We start from the raw sequence: 18759 nt of genomic DNA on the forward strand, positions 1-18759 counted from the left end.
ATTCTGAAAATCGGTTGCAAATGAAGTTGCGTCATCACACAGCGATTGTCTCATACGCTGGTTGCACAGCTCCAGTCCAGTAGAGCCCTGGATTTATTAATCCAACATGAATAAATAATCTACAAAATTGTCTGAACTTACTTTCCCTTATGTGCATCTTACCAATTTTTAGTTTCAGTGTTTTTTAATCTATTTTCCCTACAGTCCTCAGAGCTGACAATTATTACCCTAGGAAAAATTTTCCTAAGCTGTTTGTGATCACAAGTAAAACTGCCAGGGCACAAATGAGTTGTGAGGGAAGCAACCTCCAGCTGGAGAGCACTGAAAGAACTGAGAAGAGGAATACACCTTCAACTACTCCAGACAGAACCAAAAGAGGAGGTCTGACCAGTTCAGGGTGTTAGCACCACAGTTAGCTAACAGAAATGTAACTATTCTTTTATAAATATATTTCTATTAGCATTGCCCTATCAACATTAACTATCCCGTAAGCTGCTCTTGCAGAGTTTTCCGTATTTGTTACACAACTCCTGCTAAGGACCATTCCACGTTACACAACTCAGCAGGATGCAAAGAGCTCTAAGGAGGAAGTTGAGGCTGTTCACTAAGAGGCAGGGAGGGGACATCAGTAACATACTGACCTTTTGTTTTCACTTTTCCATATTCTGCTGCATTCCATGTGCTACTGGTAAGTAAATTACTCGGCTTATTTAAAACTAGCAAAACAAAAGCAAAAAGTGTAATTGCCATGCTGGTTTAGTCATCAGAAATCCACCCTCTCTTGTCAAGTTACCCCCATAGTTCATCTGCTTGGGAGTTGGATAACTGCCTCACAGCACAGCACAGCACAGCAGGGCCACTATCACTTAATCATTATCATTAACCCACCTGCAGCCACACGGACATGGCTAATCTGGAGTATTCTTTGCCCCTCTGTACCACTCTATCTCATGTTGGGAAACTAGCATGTTCTATTTTCAAGAAGCGTAATATAATCACAAATTGCAAACTGAAATCAAGTCTACACAAGATGTTTTTGCTGCTATAGTACTGTCGGCTAGCAGAATCATTCTTTTCAATATTAGACATTAATGGAAAGTTAAGAAAAAATTCTTTAACAATGTAGTGTCTTTGCTGGGCATATTCTGATGAAGAAATACTTTACCCACCAAAAGTCCAACAAAAATACAATTAGCAGCAAGACAAGAGCATGATGTTTGTCTACATGTACGTGAATGATCTTGTAGCCTGAAATGGGTCCAACTGTAAATTAATAAATAATAGAAGAAAAAGTAATAGGGAAAACAATTAAGCAATGTGGCCTCTGTATACATTAGACATGCTTGAATCCAAGCTCAGTTTGAATTCAGTGCATTTGATTAAAAAAAATTCAAAACAATCAATTTTAGACTGCAAGTTGTTTAAAAGTGTCCTGGCCAACAGTCTGAAAGAGCTAACATTCAGTTATTGAAACTATTCATTATTCAAAAGTAATACAGCCCTACATCTAAGAAAGCCTTCAAATTTCTCAATACTAATTTGTTAGTTTCTCTCCATTAAGTGATGATGAGCTGAACTTGGATTATAATTTTTTCCTTTTTAAACGGGAATGAACTACAAAATCTCTTAATTTAAGAATTAGGAAGTCAACAGAGATAATATGCGACAACTTCAATTGATTGCTAGATGAAGTATAAGGTAAGACCAATATCTTGTCTTCAACAATATTCACAAGCAGATGTCCAGGGAAAAGTAAGAATAGGACATATATGATACTCCCCTGAATACTCTTCCAGACTCCAAACCCTTTCCACTCAAGGAATTTTCTAGGCAGATATGATCGCTGTATACTAAAAAACCTTCACGCATTTCTCCCCATGTACTTGACCAGACTCCCCTTAGACCCAGATTAAAAAAAATTAGCACCAGCAATATCCTCAGCAAGGCTTTCCATCACTGTCGCTAGGAAGAGGAAACCTTTCTTTGTTTTGAACCCATCCCCTACTAGCTTCATCTGATACCCTTGAGTTCTTCCAGAAGAGACAGAGAACAACTAATCCATATCAACCTTTTCCCATGCTATTTATGATTTTGCAGACTTCTACCAAGTCCTACTAAATTCTCTCTTCCCCTGATACAGAAGCTCTTCCACAACACAGATCATGGTCTTGCCCTACTTAAATTCTTCCAATTTTTACTACATAATTTCCGAGATTTCAGAATTCTTTCTGAAAGAAACAAATCCACACGCTGTATCAAGGTGTAGGAAAACCTTAGATTTATATACTGACATAATTATGTCTTCAGGTTTGTTTTTTATTTCTTTCCTAATAATTCCATGCACTTAACTCACTTTACTGAGCGCTATACATTAGGTATTTGCATGGGAGTATTAAAACCTCAAGATCTCACTCCTGAGTGATTGCAGTATTTTTGGAGCTCAGCACATCCTATATGAAGTTACAATTCCTGTTTCTCATGGGCATCACTTTTATTTGCCACTTTATTGCTCAAAGTCAAAAGGTTTTTGTCAAATTCTTTAAAGTGTCTCTCATCCTTACTAACCTACATAGCTTAGTATCACCAGCAAACTTCCCACCCTTACAGCTCATTCCCTTCCAGGGTTACGAATGCTGAGCAGCATAGGTCCCAGCAGAGCTCCCTGCAGGACTCCCCTTCTGATCTTCAACATCTACTACAGCTGACCATTTATTTCTGCCTATTTCCTACCTTTATCCAGTGACTTTCCCTACGCATCTCACTCACAAAGAATTTTCCCTCCTATACCATTCAGGCTAGTTTCCTTAAAAACCTTTGCTGTTGTCTTTCACAAAGGCCTCTTGAAAATCCAAACCGACCATGGTGCCCAAACTACTCTCCTCCATGTGACTGTTGAACCCTTCAAAAGGGCTTAAGCCTTTATTAAGGTCATGCTATTTTTCCCCTGAGAACATCTTTTTTAGCTAGGTGTCCTCTATTCTGCTCTTCATTACAGGCTCTGCCGACTTGTCCAGTAGAGGGAGGATTTTTTTCTACTGGTTTCCATGGGGTCTGTTTCTTCAATGACCTGAAGCTGCACTGTTCTGTCGGAGAACAACACGGCTATGCTTACACGTGCCAGTCGAAAACCTGATGTCTGCCACCTGAAACTTTCGTTTGGCCAACACCATACTGCAAAATACCTCCAGAGCTAACTAACTCCATGCATTTCAATTATCAAAAAAACCCACCCTACTAGAATATTTGAATCATTATTCAACTTAGATATCTGGGACTGTGCTCTCCTGGTTTCTTAGATTCCCACCAAATTTATTGTCCAGCTCTGCTGGATCTTTAAAATCCAGAAAAACTTCCTGATTCTTACAAAACACCACTTTGGGCTCACTGAGTTTACTTAATCTTAGACCCACTATGAAAAGGAACCATTCTTTGGATGAGAACCTTATATAGCTACTGGTCTAAAATATGTGCTGTTCAATTCCCATGTCACATATTGTTGTGATTGCATCTCTTATACAGTAAAAAAAAAAAAACAAACCCAGCATACATTACATTACTTGCATACATTTTAAAAGAGCATATAATTTAAAAGAAATGCTTCAGGAAATTAATATTGCTTATTAAGGAAAGCATCTTTCTCACAGTCCTACGTTCACATTGAAATAACCCAAGAATTTGTCAATCACAAACTATTCAGCAGATATCAGAAAGATAGTTTGAAATGCAAAGAAGTATTAGGAGTTTGAATGACACATTTATTGGTAAAATGTGACTATCTTTATTTTAAGTGCATATTTCTACATCACAAACCAGATTTAGTTTTCCAGCAACAAGAAAACTAACTTTTTGTAAATTCATATTCAGCCTACTGTTATATAACCCTGATCAATATTGTTAAGTTCTGCAAGTCTTGCATTGTTTGGTAAAGAAATCTTCTCTTAATAAAGTATGGTAGTGAACCAAAATCCATAATTTTGAGCTTTGATTAGGAATATTATTAAATTCAAAGAAGTTACTAAGGAGTTTTATCTCTTCAAGCATCCAGGAGGCATGCTGAATGCATGTATAAGAAGTATTTGCATTTCTTTTACCTTTAAATTGTTCACTTTTACAGTAGATTAGAATATACGTATGCAGGAATTGAAAGATGTGGAAACTCAAGCCCTGTGAAGCCATTTTCAACAAAATTACTTTAATTTATTCAGGATAGAAATGCAAATAAATCTTTTGAACACATACTGAGCACAGAAGATTGCAATGAGACTTCAATATAATTATTATAACACGGGGGCAGAACGGAGAGAAGTATTAGTGTGGCAGCTTGGATAAGAGACCTTCTAAGGATACAGCCATCAGATAAGCACTAAGAGGGTTCACAGTGCCTTTCAATCAATGCGTAGCAACAATAATTTTCAAACTGATATCAGAAAATCCAGCAAAATAATATAACTCTTTCATCAAAAAGCCCAATATACAATAACATAGGTTAGTTAAAAAAAACCCAACAAAAAAGATATAATATTTTTAATGTAAGAAAGATGAGAGCAGCTACTATGTCTTATTGTTACCTGAGGCTTGTGTTGGGTACAACTGTCTGATCTCTCTCTCGCTCCCTCCTTTTAGAATCATAGAATAGTTTGGGTTGGAAGGGACCTCTAAAGGTCATCCAGTCCAACCCCTCTGCCATGGGCAGGGACATCTTCAACTAGATCAGGTTGCTCAGAGCCCCGTCCAACCTGACCTGGAATGTTTCCAGGGATGGGGCACCCACCGCCTCTCTGGGCAACCTGTGCCAGTGTTCTTTCTCCTTCCTCCTAAAGATATTTTATGTAAATATAGGAAAGAGATCTATCATTTTACTTCTGTCTGAGAGGAAGAGTGACAACAAATACTTATTTATTCAAACGTGTTAACCTTTATATACATATGTGGATGGTGAAAGAGTACACTTATAATCAGATATAGCACTAAAAACTATTGCAGAATACACACGCAATGAATATGTTCACACAGACCATTATGGTTACTGAAATTACCTAGATATCCACCAAAATAAAACTACTGAAAAATTAATTATTTAGCCTGTATAAAAAAAAGACCGGGAAAGCGATGACAGTTTCCTCTTCCATTTCTGTTGTCATCATAATCCCATGATTCTCAGAGGTAACTAAGAAGTAGTCTGTACTTACTTCTTTTGGCATTTTGTTATTTAAAATATTTAACACTATTAAAGAAATATGGAGAAAATTATTTTTATATTCCTATAAAGTGTGTATTTGAAGAAAACTCAAATTACATTAAAAATTGATTCCAATACTGATTACTTTGGATAATAATAGCTATACATCCACCCTAATTAATATTAAAATGGTTTCACCTGCTGAACCTCACAGACCTTTTTCTTCTTTTCCTTCATTTTAATAGATTGTAGCAAATGATATGGAAATCCCTCAGCAAACTCTTCCCTAAGATCAACATCCTTTCAAATATAAAAAGGGACAGGTATCACTTTAAAGGTTGTGGGGAAGGCTAGAAAAAAGCAACCAGATAACGGTACACTTTAAAAGATACACTGCACAGGACGGAATATATTACCAAATAGCATAAAATTTCATCTCTTTTCTAAGAACTAGCCTGAGACCAACTCATTTCATCTGGCTTCTGGTCACTAACCATGAACAGATATAATGGGTCCTCTCCCTTAGAAATACCAACTTACTTTATATCAGAAAAGCATACGAAAGAGAACATCATATCTAATTTCTACTACCTTCTAAAGCCAAAATGGCTTTAATTTGAGTTGTGTTTACTCTAAAATGCAGTATGATTGGGTGTGACATAACAGTACTCTTTTGAAAGGCTTAATGTGGCATGAAAGGAACCTAAGGGAACATGTTGTATCACAATATTCTTCTGCTTGTACAATAGATGTATGGAATTTAAATCCTGTCAGTTACACCTGATTAAATTTGTAGGAAAAGACTAAAGTTCAAATTTACTATTCCATCAGTAGTAGATCTGATGAGAGAGATAACACCTCTCCCCGCCATTCCCAGTGACTTGTTGCTCCCCCAACCACCATGAGTAACAGCCAAACTTGGGTGAGCAAATGGTTTTGCTTACGGTAACACAATGAGTTTAAAACAACCAAAACCACCCAAACAACCCAAACCCAAAAAACCCATGTATAATAGCATTTTTAGAAATTTCATCTTAGATGAAGAAATTCAAAGGAAAATCAAAATATATGAAAACAATCCAGATTTACTTTTAAAGAAGAGTGGGTAAACTAGTTCAACTCTATTATGGATACTCATTCAGAATTAAATTAATTCCATGAAGCTTAGTTCACTTCCAAAATAAATTAATAGAAATTAAATTAAGGAAACTAATTTTGAAAGCATTCTGAACAAGGATTTAATGCAATTTAACTAATCCACTTCAAGTCTGGTTAGTGCAGATTAATGCTTTTAGTGTCCTTGTGTAAACAAGCCCAAAGATCTTGGAAATGCTATCATGAAGAAAAACCTGGAAAGTTTTAAGAGCACACACTATAATGTATGTAAGACCCTCTATAAAAAGTATTAGCCTTTATTACAGCTTTCTCTTTTTTCCTGCTTAATTTTGTTTTAAAAGGGGACATTTGCATTTAAATTATTAAATTAGGATTTTTTTTTTCTTTAATAAATGAATTTCTCTTGTCTGGTGGTGGTGTTAAAATGGGGACAAGGATGTACTTTTAGACTAATACTAAAGTAATCACAGAGGGATATTTCCAGCTAAGTCTAGAAACAGTCATAAAAAACAGGTATTTCTGCATATGTGAATATTTATTTTTATATAGGAAAGAATTTTACCGTTTTCCAGAACAACACAGGTTTTTATTCTTAAAACCTAAAAAGAAGTAGTGCAGTATGTGAAATCTGTGGTCATTTTGCTATTTTCTTATACCCTTATCTATATATAGGCATAAACATTACAAAGGAATACGTTACTTTCATGCACAAATTCAAGCAGGTAGTAAAATATTCTAAAATTATCCATCACTTACAGGAAACACCAAGACTACCTTCCGTACAATAATTCTCAGGCTGCACACAGCAAGAAGGAAAGGAGGAATAGAAGTCTGATCTAAACACAGAGGACAACTAAGGCCCAGCTCTCTCAGTTTCAGTTGCCTTTACTCTGTTGAAGCCATGTCTGAAAAACACTCACTTAAAAACGCTAAGAAAGGTTGGGCTCTACTACAATGGAACAAGGAATAATCCTGAATGGATCACTAAATACCTGGGGATATTGAGTATTTCTCAATAAGCAAATCCCTAATTTCTTAAATTTGGTAATGAGTTCATTCAATTCAGTTAACAAGAAATCCTGCAAGCTAGGGCAACACTGCCTCCTCCTAGCCCGTCTTCATTTGTGCATCAGCTTTCACAACTTCCATCCCCTAGAAGGTTGCCCGTTGAGCTGCTCCTGCAAATACTTCCCAGGGTATTTCAGTCAAAAAGTACTGGATTAGCAAAACTGTAATATTTAAACTATTGATAGTAATTTGATTGCTGTAATGGACCAGAGTGCATTCAGAGAAAGCACTTGAGGTACCACTATGCTCAGAGATCTCTGGCAGAGAGAAATGAACATTGAAGACCGGCAAGAGAGAGCAACCTCTTATAGCACAGCTTCCTGCTGAATCCACCTCAGTCTACACCTTAACATGACCAGTGTTAGACCTGGATTTAAGCAAAAACTAAATAGGTTTCAAACAATTGAGAACCAGTTCAATCAAAAATTAGTTCTGAACTTCAATGAAATTAAGTTGTTCCAGAAAAAATGCAGGCTAAAAACATTGGATTGAGAAATTCTTTCTTGGGATGCCTTTTAAGTGAAATATTTAGATACTTCATGTGGCATTTGAGAAGGAATTTACTTGAATTTTTAAAAGTTAGAGTACAATCACTAAATTCAGAAATCTATTATTTGCTCTAAATCTGGTCAAAATCATCCCTTCTTGCTCTTCCTTCCCTTAGAAGTAACCAGCTCCTGTGGCACAAATAATTTACTGCAGATATCTTTACTGGAACAGCATACTTCTTTGCCTGTACCCATTCAGATCTGCTGAACAGCACAATCAACATATAGCTAATTCTATGTCTAATCTTAATCTCCTCATCAGATAAGTGGGAAAGGGAGACAAGTAGTAGATATGCAATGCATTATTTCTCTCTACCAGATTCTTAATAAAGGAAATGCTGAAATCTCAACCAAAGAGCTCAAGGGATCTCATTTCCCCTTCCTTTCTTGCTCTCCTGTTTAGGAGTGGGTCATAATTATCGTATGGTAAATAGACTGGGAACCATTTTTAGGTCACTGACAAAATATTTAAGTGAGAAAGCCTGGAGCAATCAAATCATCACAGAGCTTTTCCTACAACTGGGATGATCTAAATCCAGACACTCATCAGTTTAAGACTGCATGTCATGTATACAGCTACTTAAAAATTCATCTGCACAGCTTTATCACTTCTGCTGTCAAAACCCAGTAAATTCCTATAATTTGATTTCAACCTAAAACATCTTAGAACCTGACTACAAGTGTTACTATTTTAAGATCCACTTGTAAATTGAACCTGCAATCATGTTCAGGCAAGGACAGATTTGCAAGTTCTTAAAACACTAGTTGTTTCAGCCAATGATCAAACAGACCAAACAAGTGCAATTTTAAAAAAATGTACATTAACGCATTTTCAAAGCACTTTTGGAAGTTATTTTCATACTGAAATGCTTCCAAGAAAGCCTGTAACCTAAAACTCTGCTTGGCATCAATTAGTATAAAAAATTACAGGCCACAAAAAGACTGATTAATCTACTTCCTGCAGTTCAAAAAAATCTCATGACTCATGAGCATGACAGGTGCAAAAGAATTAAAAGTCGAGGAGAGAATGCCACACTACCAATTTCAGACAGCTTTGCATTCTAGATACATTTAAATATAAGCATTTAGAAAAAAAAATATTTATCTTACCCACCCATCACTGAGCTAGTTCAGATAGCTAGTGCTACCTTCGGAGACAGGCTGGAATTTTTGTGCAGTTTCTCATAGGAGGCTTAAATTTATAAGATGATGACAATTTGCATGGTAGACACTGAAGTTGAGGAATTCTGGGAGATTGGATGAAGCAGAGAAAGAAAAATTCTTACTGAACATAAAGAAAATTTTATGGAGAGAAAGGCATTTCATTCAGAAAATGTAATTATCCATTTAATTAAAGCAAATAGTGCTCAGGCTAAAACAATGCTAAAACATCAACAGAACATCAAGATCTTAACTATATCCAGTTATCACAGAAAACGTAAAACACTGATGGGAGAAAGATGTGGAGACATGTAATCATTCAATATGACTGCTTCATGCCAGCTCTATGCAATTTGTATCGTCTGTCTGTAAAGTAGGCACCTTAATCAATCATGGTTTTCAGCACTCTTTGCTTAAACTAAGACTCATTTCTGGATCTTCTGCACAACAGTCTTCATCTGACATCATAGCTTAAAAATCTGATCTCGGGTTCGTACAGGTTGGCTTTTGTTATGACAATTCCTAAAAGAATTCCTCAAATACATTCCACCTCCTTCCCCCAGGTTTTCATACAATCATAACACGAGCGTAGTTAGGAAAGTACTAGATTGAATAGCAATTTATATGCACACAGCTAGAATGGTCTGGAGGCTGTGCAATTTCACACTATGCTCCCCCAGATGCAGAGCAGTAGACCTCGTAAATAGAGTTAGGATGATACTGCAGGTTGAGATACTCACCTTCAAGCCTCTCAATCAAAGCAGAATCTCAATCAAAGCAGAATTCCCTGTCCCAGGTTGTTCCAAATCAAATCAAGCGACTTGAGCTTCAGTTTCCCACTTCCTAGACTAGTCACTGAGACTCCTAAATCCAGTCTGAACACAGGTCGCCAACAGCAGGCTGGTGAATTGTGGGAACTGCCAAGCCTCAGAATAGGTTTTGGTTTTAATACCATCAGTTCAGCAAAAGTGCTGCAAGGAACCCTTCCTGAAATCATATGGGCTGTTGTTTTGATGTACGCTTGCCAGGTATCATTCTGACACAGTTCCTATATTTTGCGTAATGCTTTATCCCTACAAACTTAATCCACACACGTCCCACTGATCACTATGCCATTAATTTCATTTAAATCATTCTTCCCTCGCTTTCAGTGGGATTGTTCCCAGAGTAAGAGCCCTGTTGTACAAAGATGCACAGTCATAATCTAGTTCCTGCTGAATACAGCTGTGAGCTGTTATTGTGTGTGCCTTTGAGTTTCGTATTATGTAACCTTCCTTTGGCTTACCCACGTGGAGAAATATTAAAATAAATTAACATTTTACTGGTTCTCTAATTGGAAGTGTCTGTTCGAAACAAATATGTTTATCAAACAGTTTGACTGGGAAAATACATTACTGTAGCTGTAGTTACCCAATTTACATGCTGTCTAAAGCAAAAAGGGCAAAAGCCATCTGGCTCCATATAACTTACATTTTCTAGACAGCTTGCAGCTGGTTCTGATTAAGCAGCATCTCAGTACTCCCAGAGATCTATTTTTAACTCTGCAAGTTTATTTTTAGGGCTCACACATCCAAGGCACATGGTGTTTACATTAATAAATGAACAACCGCCTACAGTTAAGAAAAGCTTTGTGCAATTCTTGTGGCACAGTCACTGTGCAACATAGATGGATGGTTAAATAAAACATGGTGTGTACTAATTAAAGAGACCTTGCCCACCTCCTGGCTCTTTAAGAGGACTGCAGAAAGCATCTTTGGAGAGGTTGAACAGCAGGAAAGAGAAGGTGCTAGACAACAGGATGATTTACTTCAGAAGTAACACTGGGTTGCGTGTCCCAGGAAGAGAGTACAACCTCCTGGCCCAACTCCTCCCCAGAAAAGTCTCTTTTTTTTCATATGGAATGTATAGATTGCCCAGACAGCTTATCTCTGTATGTTATACAGCCACATGTATGAGGTAGTGGAAATGCTGTCCTTGCCATCTAAGAACATTAATGCTGAACAGGAATACAATGTACAATTTACAATGACTGAAAGCTGCTACTAAAGCCCTGAAACTGTCAGAATAGTGGATGTTGCAAGTCCAGGAAGCATCAGCAGATGTATTTGCAGGGTTTTTTTTTTATAGACAGACACACACATACACAGTGTTTTCACATGATTTTTGATTGTAAGATACCAGCACATTCCTGTACCATCAAAACATCCCTTTCACAAGGATATTAAATACATGCACCAGAAAGGTTCAAGGTAGGACATGTTTTGGGGGGCGGTTGGGGGGGGGGTGGGTTGTTTGGTTTTGTTTTTTTTTCAAGTTTGTATTTTTTCATTCCATGGTACAACTAAACTGCAACATCAAATCGGGGCGGGGGGGGAAGACCAGTAAGCAGCTGTAATGAAGTTAAACATAGTTAAGTTATAAGAAAAGACTATTAATCCTGAAAGTAAAAGGTTTTTACTGCTTTCAGAAACACTTCCCAGAGGTAAGAAAATACAAAACATAACAAAAGTAATCTAGGTATCCCTTTAACAAGCAATTAAAGGAATCTGCTCTTCCAGTCCATATCCACTGAGCTACCTCAGTAATATAACAGACTTTGAAACTAGTGGCAGCTAAATACCTTAGAATCCCATCAGTGGGAATGTTTTCAGCACCATAAAGTACTGACTAGCTGTAAAGTGTTAGTCAACTTTAAAACAAATCTCCATTTCAGCGGCTAGGTATGCAGAGCACCAGAGAAGCTGGTCCCAGTTCCCTTGTGACATTGAGGACCAGTGCCAAGCGGAAGGGAGGCTATTTCCCCAGGAAGCTCTTTTAAAAAATTTCTTTTCCTTACTCACACTTTAGACACACTTATTCTCATGTATTCTAATGTTTCTGCGTATGTCTTCTCTCCATAGCTTTTTTCTTATGTCCTTGTTCCTTATTCTTTTAAGCCAAGTCCAGTGTTTACCTCTCCCTCCTCCACAGCTTTTAAGGTCTCCACTCGATATCTCATTTCCCCTTCTCTATGTTGCTTTCAAGTCACTGTATCAGTGTCTTTCTTCCTAATCCTCCTCTACATGCAAATGCTGGTTTTGTTTCATTATTCAGTTGATTGGTTGGGGAGTTTCTTACTATTACTGAAAGAACTATACTATTAAATTCCCATGTATAGACAGATCTGTACCCCAAAGACAGCTACTGCAGTCATTTGTTAGTGTCTCCCTGCCAGAGAAATGAATGGCGCCTCCACAAGTCTATAGGTACTCCTAATTTGCTAATCAAAATCAAAACATTATTTGTCATCTATCACAGATTCCTTGGATGGTAATGGATTAAGGAGTGCTCACAGGAGTAACCTTTCTTGCATGTTTGGTGAGAGAGGGCAAGTAGACCCCTCAAGTGCATTCAAGGACATGACGTGAAAGGCATGTTCTAATATACCAGTTTGGAAAGGTAAAACATTGAAGTCACAGAAATAACACAGGGGAAAGGTGATGTAGTATTTCATATAGCAGCACTATGTTTTGAGTTCCTCTCTCTTCTTCTACTCTTTACAAACTAGTAGAACAGAAAAGACAAAGCACTCAGTGGCTATTTCAGGATTTTCCTGTCTTAGCTTACACTTACTTGTGAATTTGTCCACAAAAAAATTGTCTAGGGCAACTGCTGAATGTTTCAATACAGAAAAAGGATATTCATCAGGATCTGAGGCAGCTTTTGAGCAATATAAGAGTGCTCTCTGCCCCCACAGCAACTACTGAAAGCTGAGTTGGGGATATCTAAACGAGCTGTATTCACTTTAAGTCACTAAAGATATACTTCAAGGCTAGAGAACAGCTGCAAGCACCTTAGGGGAAGCTGTGAAAGATATCTGATGTCTGTTTTCCTCATGCAGCTTAAAGTGTGTGTATTGTGCACTGGACTTCATTGCAGGGTACTGCCTCAAAATACAGAGTAGCTGTATTTTTTATACTGGTTTACGCTTCTTTTTTTGCTTTATGTCTTTTTTTTTTAAAGCAGGGGTTCTGTTATGCTTCTTCCTATTAATTACCTTCTCTAGAAATACAGTGCCAGCATCACTATTGAGACTCAACTCCCTCTATCCTTAACAAGGAGATCTGGTTAAACGCAGACAGCATACGGGCTGCATGTTCTAGCAAGACAAAGGATTGCTAATGCTGCTCCCGAGTCAGAGCTGACCATTTCCTGAAATGGTTAACATATCTTCCCCCCCCCGATTAGCAGGTGATGCGAGTCACACAACAGAGAGCATACACAATAACTCACAGGTCTCCATACTTACAGAAAACATCTTTTTCCTCTACCACACCCCAGACCAGTAATCCTTCGTGAATTTCCCACTCATGTCAGATCATTCTCCATTACCCAATGCAGGAAGAATCAAGAATATAGACAACATGAAACTTCTATAAATGGATGACACGGACACTCAAGTTTTAAAAACCTGTAAACTCATTTCTGCATAGCACAGATGCAGCCTTAAACAGCAGTACATAGAGGAAGCCACGTGTCAGCTGTTGTCATCTACATCACTCATGCCATGGCAATGTCCTACAGTCAAGTACTGAGGGGCACAGAACCTGCTTAATCCATAATCCAGACACTTGAGAGTGACTATGTCTGCAAACTGAGGGTTATTAAGCAATGAGAGAGTAATAAAGAATAACTACTTGCATAATTTTACTTTTATACAACAGAAATTTTCCTGTCGCTTCCAGGTGGCACCTTAAGAAGCTAAGAGAAAACTGAAAATATGAAGAGATTTAAAAGTGTGATCTATGAGAAAAGGTTGAAGAAATGGATTTTTACAATCTAGTAAAGAGAAGACTGGAAAGAAACACTAGCAAACACTATCCTAGGAGAAGAACATTGAACAAGTGAGGGGGGAAAATAGGAGAACAGTTAACAGCCGTTAACTACAATTGATAACAAAGGGCACGTTGGGTAGGAATTCAGAAATACTAAAATAGCTCAGTGCTTTGTTTTGGCAGAAACTACCAAAGTGTTAAACCAAAAACTTTAAACTCAAAATATCCCATGTTTAATGAATGGGAGTTTTGTCAAACCGTCTCAGGTCGCCTTCCTTTCTGCCAGAATTCCCAGCCAGAGGCCAGCACCTGTAGGAGACTCAACTCTGGAACAGACATTGAGGTTGACAACACCTACACCACACATCACAGCCCCAAGAACTACAGTCCTCACCAAAATTGGGCATTAGCCCAGGACCCCTGACAGCTGCTCAGCTTTGTCATGAAAAAAAGAAAGACAGAAAGAAAAGAAGCATTATCCAAGTATTATATGATTTCAAAATCCTCCCCCTCCCGCAGCAAGCAACAGTCCAAAGTAAGATCTTTTGTGTTAATCTGTTTCAGACCACATTAAACTTTGAAAAAAAATTTTCAGAGTTTATAAATCTTGCATATCTAAACTTCAATGTTAAACAGAAATAGATATAACTAGTGGAAATATAAATAGAAAGAATAGGAACCTTATGTTTCCAAGTATAATCACACATGGAAACAGGTCATCAAGGGGGACTATGGAAGTCATTGTGTTGTTAGCTTTTAAAATAGCATTTGTCTAGTCTTCTTAGAGATGACAATTTTTTTTAAAAAATATGCCCTGAGGCAGGTTCAAACCATGAGTTTCGTTGGTTCAGCAGAACTTGGATCCACCCCACAACGTGCACATCATTGCCTGATGTAAAGTGTGCCCCCCCAATTTAAATCACACCTTGAGGTGTCTTTAGACCTTCATTTGCTAAATGCTACAAAGCAGTACTTAATTCCTAGATTAAGATAATCCACACACTATAACATTTCAGACTTTGTAGTTTTGAAATTGTCACCAACTTCAAAATTAAGGTGCTACAAAATAGTTCTGCTTTTTGTGAGTTACCTAATCTGCAAATTACCTGTTAAAAGTGTTATAATTATCACTGCAGAAACACTTACTCTGAAGAAACACATCTGGGCTGCTAGAGACAAAATTATGAGGCGGTGTGTGGGTGGGAAAAAATTAAAAGTTGGCAAACATACCTTTTTTATGGTATTCAATATAATCAACATTCATGCATCTAATCTAATAAATAAAGAAACTAAAAGTTTTTATTCATGGTGTCTTATTTAACTTTCTGTATAAGGTAACATTTTGGAAACAGATCGTTACAAAAAATGTATGTTATAAATTCACATAGGAAAATATTAATTGCAGGATCTTTCAACAAAGCCTATTTCACATACTTCTAACTGCTTTGTGTTGCATATATCTTAATGAATATGAAAGAATGCCTGGCGGTCAGATGCTGAAATATGACTTTAAAAGTGGTACGCTGTACGACAGATGATGTGGTCATTGCTTTCAGCTGTAGAGCTGAAAAACAAAAATGTCCACTGAGCCTCCAAATTCTGCATGGACAGAATTGGAAACGCTTTACATTTGGAAAACAGAAATTACCAGTAAAGCGAAGATGTGTGAAGAAGTAGGGCTAGGTAATCCCACAGTTCTGGAGGCTGACCATGCTTCTGCTCAAGGATCACTCATGATCGTTTCTTTCAAAGGTAGTACATGAGTTAAACGCTCTTTTCTCTTCCCTCTTCCTTCCTCACCTTGCCAATACCATTGATTGTGTGGCTATGTAGTAAACCACAATGAGGAACCAATCCAGGCTAAAAACAACCCTTTTTTTCTTGGGAACAGCTGAGCCTGGATCAGTTCCCAAATCTGTTTCATCTTGTGGCCACACAAATAAATATACCTGGCATGTCCAAGCAGTCAATGAGAAGAGTGAGAACAACAAGCAGGCAGTCACTAGAGCTGCTTATTCTGGCACTGCCATTGAAAAAGTCATTTCTCAAAATGTAACCTCCCCTTGGTAGCTTTTTGAATCATGCAGTTCCCCTGCTCACAGTCTCCCGCCTGCTCTCCCACACTAGAGGTGACTGTCCTGTCTTCTCCCCCCACTAAGGCAGACACACAGCAATGAGTCTTGACACGAATCATTTAGTAAATGATTGAAGTGAAACAGCTATCTGATGTGTAAAACCACTCAGGAGACAAAGTGAGTTTGCAGTGATGCAGGGAACCACGAGCATCTTCCACGCTACTTGTGTTTTCAGATATAAAGAACCCTGCTAATAATGACATCAGAAAAGGATGTTTTTGTTGTTTACCTGGATACCACAAAAGCAATTCTCCAAATGGAAATGTGAGGATTGACAGAGACAGAAATTAGGAAAGCAAGTGACCTGCCAAATAAAATACAGCAATGAAGCACCCGGAGAGACCAGACTTTACTTTATAGCCTCTGAGAGATATTAATTAGGCCTTTTTAAAAAGCAACACCCCAAACTCCCCCCCAAACAACATGCTAGAGAGTACATTGAAGCAAACAATGTTTGTAGAAGATCAAACAGATTATTGGGTATGCCAAGACTAAGAATGAAATTCAGATGCTGGGTGGGAGGGGAAGAAGGAAAAAAAAATTAAAAAAGGAACATCAAGAGTAGATGCATTTATCCAGAATTGGTCCCACCCACCAAGGCATTAGGATTTCTCATACATGGCACAGTCCAAGGAATACTCTGTATATGTGACAGTCCAGCTGCCTAGGTAGGAAGTTCAAAGATGGTAGTGAGCCCCCCCAGTAATGTAAAAATCTAGGCCCTGGACTATATGGAACTGGAGCACAGGATGACGCATGGCAACTGCTGGAATTAGACAGGGCAGGGACATTTCTTTAGTTGAGCTGCTTCAGATCCTGACTTGATTTGGAATTACAGAGTATTTTTGTTCCCTGTCCTGGTTTCGGCAGAGATAGAGTTAATTTCCTTCCTAGTAGCTGCTACAGTGCTGTGTTTTGGATTTAGGATGAGAACAAAGTTGATAACACACCAATGTTTTAGTTGTTGCTAGGTAATGCTTACACTAGCCAAGGACTTTTTAGTTTTCCATGCTCTACCGACTGAGAAGGCTGGAGGTGCACAAGAAGCTGGGAGGGGGCACAGCCAAACTGGCCAAAGGGACATTCCATACCATGTGACGTCATGCTCAGTACATAAACTGGGGGAAAGCTGGCCGGGGGGGGCCGCTGCTCGGGGACTGGCTGGGCATCGGTTGGCGGGTGGTGAGCAACTGTACTGTGCATCACTTGCTTTGTGTATTATTATTATCATCATATTATTATCGTTTTATTTCAATTATTAAACTGTTTTTATCTCAACCCACGAGTTTTTCTCACTTGTGCTCTTCCAATTCTCTCCCCCATCCCACCGGGTGTAGGGGGGGGAGTGAGCGAGCGGCTGCGCGGTGCTCAGTTGCCAACTGAGGTTAAACCACGACATTCCCAGAGCAAATCTGTATACTTAGGAAAGGCTTTACAGGTTACACTAAAGAGTTTGCATCAAGTGAAGCCAAGCTTTTCTATGGCAACGCAGGATGCTCCTATTGCATAAGCTTCCAGCAAGCACAATGACTTTAGAATTACAGGCAGTAAAGTAGTAGAAGCAGAGTTGGTTAAATATTTCCTGGGAGACTAGAATCCAAACTTCTAAGTTTGGAGGCTTTCCAAACTCACTTAAAGTGATGGCAGACTTCTATTCAGTAAAAACACATGAATATTTTGTCATACACTTAGTGACAATCAAAGTAACTTCTAGGTGGCTGTTGGGATTCGTGCTGGTTTTGGCTGGTACAGTGATAATTTTCTTCATCGTAGCTAGTATGAGGCTGTGTTTTGGATTTGTGCTGACAACAGTGTTGATAACACAGGAGTGTTCTAGATACTGCTAAGCAGTGCCTACACAGGGTCAAGGCCTTTTCTGCTTCTCACCCCACCCCACCAGCGAGTAGGCTGGGGGTGCACAAGAAGTTGGGAGGGGACACAGCCGGGACAGCTGACCCAAACTGACCAAAGGGATATTCCACACCATGTGATGTCATGCTCAGCATAGAAAGCTGGGGGAAGAAGGAAAGGAGGGGGGACGTTCAGAGTGACGGTGTTTGTCTTCCCAAGTAACCATTACGCGTGATGGAGCCCTGCTGTCCTGGAGATGGCTGAACACCTGCCTGCCCATGGGAAGGAGTGAATGAATTCCTTGTTTTGCTTTGCTTGTGCGCGCGGCTTTTGCTTTACCTGTTAAACTGCCTTTATCTCAACCCACGAGTTTTCTCACTTTTACCCTTCCAGTTCTCTCCCCCATTCTACCGGGGGGGGAGTGAGTGGCTGTGTGGGGCTTAGTTGCCAGCTGGGGTTAAACCATTTTATAGCTTGTAAGGATTTAGAGCTTGTAAGGATGAGCCACATGAGGAATTAGCCCCCCATCATTATCCAACATATTCCAATGGCTAATTACCAACACTGCTGAAAAAAGGAGCCCCATTTCTAATCTGAATTTGTCTAGCTTGAGCTTCCAGCCACAACATATCATTAAATCTTCCTGTTAGGAATAAGCATCTCATATACCAGAAATATTTTGTACATTGGCACTTGTATATATAAAAAGAATCATCAATCACATTGTCTCTTAACCTTCAGCAAAGGAAAAACAGACTGAATGAATGAATTCCTGAAGCTTCTTCCAATAAGGTGTATTTTCCAGACTTTGTATTATTTCTGTAAACTCTTCTTCAAAGCCCCTTCTGAAGTATCACTATCAGAATTAGAACCAGTACTCCAAGAAC

At 38.5% G+C, this 18759-nt stretch overlaps 1 protein-coding gene across 5 annotated transcripts in view; it reads right to left on the reverse strand.

Moving 5' to 3' along the window:
- The window catches only part of HDAC9 (histone deacetylase 9), a 499339-nt gene that overhangs the window by 430853 nt on the left and 49727 nt on the right, over positions 1 to 18759 (reverse strand). Inside the window, exon 1 of one of the 5 annotated variants that reach the window (XM_076331375.1) lies at positions 9026 to 9075. The exons of the other annotated variants lie outside the window; for them this stretch is intronic. Within the exon in view, the coding sequence (XP_076187490.1) occupies positions 9026 to 9029 (4 nt within the window). The 5' untranslated portion in view covers positions 9030 to 9075. Of the gene's footprint in view, positions 1 to 9025; positions 9076 to 18759 lie in introns of those variants that run through there. 5 annotated transcript variants of the gene reach the window in all.

Source organism: Aptenodytes patagonicus, chromosome 2 (genome assembly GCF_965638725.1).
Source record: "Aptenodytes patagonicus chromosome 2, bAptPat1.pri.cur, whole genome shotgun sequence".
NCBI lineage: Eukaryota > Metazoa > Chordata > Aves > Sphenisciformes > Spheniscidae > Aptenodytes > Aptenodytes patagonicus.